This window comes from Trichechus manatus, unplaced genomic scaffold (assembly GCF_000243295.1).
Source record: "Trichechus manatus latirostris isolate Lorelei unplaced genomic scaffold, TriManLat1.0 scaffold00063, whole genome shotgun sequence".
NCBI lineage: Eukaryota > Metazoa > Chordata > Mammalia > Sirenia > Trichechidae > Trichechus > Trichechus manatus.
This window is the reverse complement of record NW_004443999.1, coordinates 5,752,148-5,755,042: the sequence shown is the minus strand read 5'-3', so window position 1 is coordinate 5,755,042 and position 2,895 is coordinate 5,752,148. Positions and strand designations below refer to the sequence as shown.

At 46.5% G+C, this 2,895-nt stretch overlaps 1 protein-coding gene across 10 annotated transcripts in view; it reads left to right on the top strand.

Annotated features, from left to right (window-relative positions):
* Positions 1-1,177: 1,177 nt before the first annotated feature.
* The window catches only part of TCF4 (transcription factor 4), a 391,702-nt gene continuing 389,984 nt past the window's right edge, over positions 1,178-2,895 (top strand). For 3 of the 10 annotated variants that reach the window (XM_023733980.1, XM_012556365.2, XM_004379246.3), the window contains exon 1: positions 2,167-2,535. In XM_023733980.1, the coding sequence (XP_023589748.1) occupies positions 2,467-2,535 (69 nt within the window). In that variant the 5' untranslated portion in view covers positions 2,167-2,466. Of the gene's footprint in view, positions 1,731-2,164; positions 2,536-2,895 lie in introns of those variants that run through there. The other 7 variants (XM_023733972.1, XM_023733966.1, XM_004379247.2 and 4 more) reach the window with 6 other exon arrangements.

Here is a 2,895-nt window from a genome sequence, read left to right as displayed (position 1 = left end):
ACAGTTAGATGGCATGGGAAAGTGGTTGCATGTGGACTCTGGTCTCAGACTGCCTGCTTTCAAACCTGGGCTCTATCACTTCATAAAGTTGTGTAACTTGGCAAGTTAGAATCACTTCCTAAACTTCTGCCCTGCGTCAAGCTACTCAGCTTCGGTTGCTTCTCTTTTCCTGTCTGTAAAATGGGGGTAATAACACCTACCGCATGGACTCAATCTCAGGATTAAATGAGCCAGTATCTGTGAAATTATTAGAACAGTGCTTGGCCTATAGTAAATTTATGTTACCTATCATTATTATTTGCATTTTTCTGTTGGGAGGACTAAAAGCTATTCTTTTGGAATAGAGAAATCTCCATTTAAAAGCTTCCCATCCACTAGAGTAGAGGTATCAGTTCGTTTACTGAAGAATTAGGGATGGAAAGGGAGTATTTCTTTAGTGGCTGCTCTTTATCCATTTAACCTTTACAAAATTTGTGACGTGGTCATTATTATTTGTATTTCACAGACTAGAAAACAGGCTACAGAAGGTAACTGCAAGGCCAGCGCAGGAAGTTGAGGTAGTGGTAACTCATGGTAGAAACGCGACTTGGCGTGTATAAAATAATAAACGAAGGTCTCCTTAAATGAAGACTCCCTTGAAAGTCTTAAAAAGACCTGAAAGTTCTCACACTTCCTGGGGCCTGTAAGCGGGGGGAGGGAGGAGGGGAGTTCCCACCCCTCTTCAAGTCTAGAAGCAACGACGGGGCTCCGCGATCTTCGTCCGCGCCGCCCAAGCCTCGCTTAGAGACCCAGTTCCACAGTGCGGAGAACCCGGGCTCACGCTTTTCGTTCGCGAGGCCAGTGTGGCCTTTTCCGAGTCTCCCTCTCTTGCGGAAGTCTGTGGAGTTTAATTCGTTAATTTACTGAAGAGACTACACTTTTGATTCAAAGAGCAAGAAAGCCCGAGAGACCCGAGCAACAGGAGGCACACAGTGAGACGCGGCCTGCAAACGTCCGTACCCCGGGAGCCCTCGCAGTTCGGCCCCACGCGCGGCGTCGGCCCCAATCCTGCCACCCGCCTCCGGTCCCGGAGGAGGCGTGGCTGGCGTGCGCCGCCATCTTGGACGTCTCTCTAGGCGCTCTGTTTACCACTCTATGGTCGCCCGCTCCCGCCCCGCCCTTCCCCAGTCATTGTCTGGAGGAGCAGCCGCGGCCGCAGCGTCTTCTCTTTATAAGCCCGCAGTGCCCGGATGTGAATGGATTACAATGTATCTTTCAGGGAAACCTATTATTATCAATGTGACTCCACGGGGGAGTCAATGGTGATGATGATGAGGAGGAGGATGATGATGAGGAGACATCTCTAAACTTGGAACAAGTTTAAGACTTTATAAGAGGAGAAGAGGAAAAAAAAAAAAACCACCAAGATTTGTTTGAGGAAAAATTGTAACTATCTTGTGTTTTTTTTTTTTTTTTTTATAAACAATAAGAAAAAGTTGTGGGATTTTTTTTGGATGATTTCTTTTTTGGGGAGGGAATTTTGTTGCAATTTTATGGTGGAAAATGCAAAAACCAGAGCCAGGTGCATAATTTTGTAATCTGTGGAATATCCCTGGAGCAGGACTGAGTACCAGTTAAAATACTTTTTTGGGGGATACACATGTGAGATACTAAGTACTTGCAGAAGATTTTTGTCTCTTTTTAAAGTCTCTTTCCTTGGAATATTGTGAGCATATTTGTGGCCATTTAAGGTAACGTTACAATTTGCTGTCAGAGTAAACTGTTTGTAATTGAATTTTATTTTAAATGTCGATCCCAGTGTTTTATTAAAACAAAAGGAACAACTTATTAAATAATTGCCAATGGGAAGAAGTATGTGCATGCATTTTGTGTATGTACTCGCACATTTAGCAATAATAGGGTGTGTAGAATGTGTATTTTTAACACGTTAAAATAGCGTATGTTGCATCTACTGGGTAAAGCACGCTTGTTATTACAAAAAGATAGAATTATAAAGCTGAATTTTTATCCTAAAAAGTGATGTGAAAAAGTATGTTTTAAGAGCATGCAGGCCCTATAATAGTACGTTGAGTTAAAAACTTAAACAGTGCTGGCGAACGGGGCTTAGCGTGCCTAGGAACTCAAGTGTAAAAGCAAAACAACATCCACCCCCCAAATTGCTTTTTTTTTTGCGAAGTTTGCAGCTATCCTATCTGTGGCTTCAAAGGGAGGGGGAGAAAGTATGCAATTCAGGTTTCGCCCCCAACACAAAACTACCGAAACGCAAATCTCCCCAGCACAATGAGGCTGAGTTTCTATATGGAAAAGAAAAATATTGTTCCTCTTGGCAAAGTCTTTTTGCATCACGTGTACTTGCAGCCTCGTATAAACTTGCTTTGCCGTGTGTGGATGTGTGAGCGAGAGGGAACGAGAGTCAGAGAAAGAAAGGAGGGGATGTAAACTCGAATAAATTTCAAAGTGCCTCCGATGGATGATACGGGCAAAACTGAACAGTTGAGGCTTCAGATTGTAGCTGACGATCTGAGGGAGAATGAGGTGCTCGATGCATTTTCGTTTGTATTTTTTTGCTGGGGGGGTTGGTATTGAGGGTGTTTTTGGGGGGAGGGGACGCATCGCCGCCAGCCCGACCCGGAGCGCGCCGCGTCTCCCCGCCGGAGCCCCCCCACCCATTTCTTTGCTGAACTTGCAATTCCGTGCGCCTCAGCGTGTCTCCCCCTCCCCCTCGCTCCGTCCCCTCCCCTCCCCGGAGAAGAGAGTTGGTGTTAAGAGTCAGGGATCTTGGCTGTGTGTCTGCGGAGCGGTAGTGGCGGCGGCGGCGGCGGCGGGGAAGGCGCAGCGCGGGCGCGGGCACGGAGCGAGGTGGCGGCGGTGCGGGCGGTGGTTAGACATGACCGC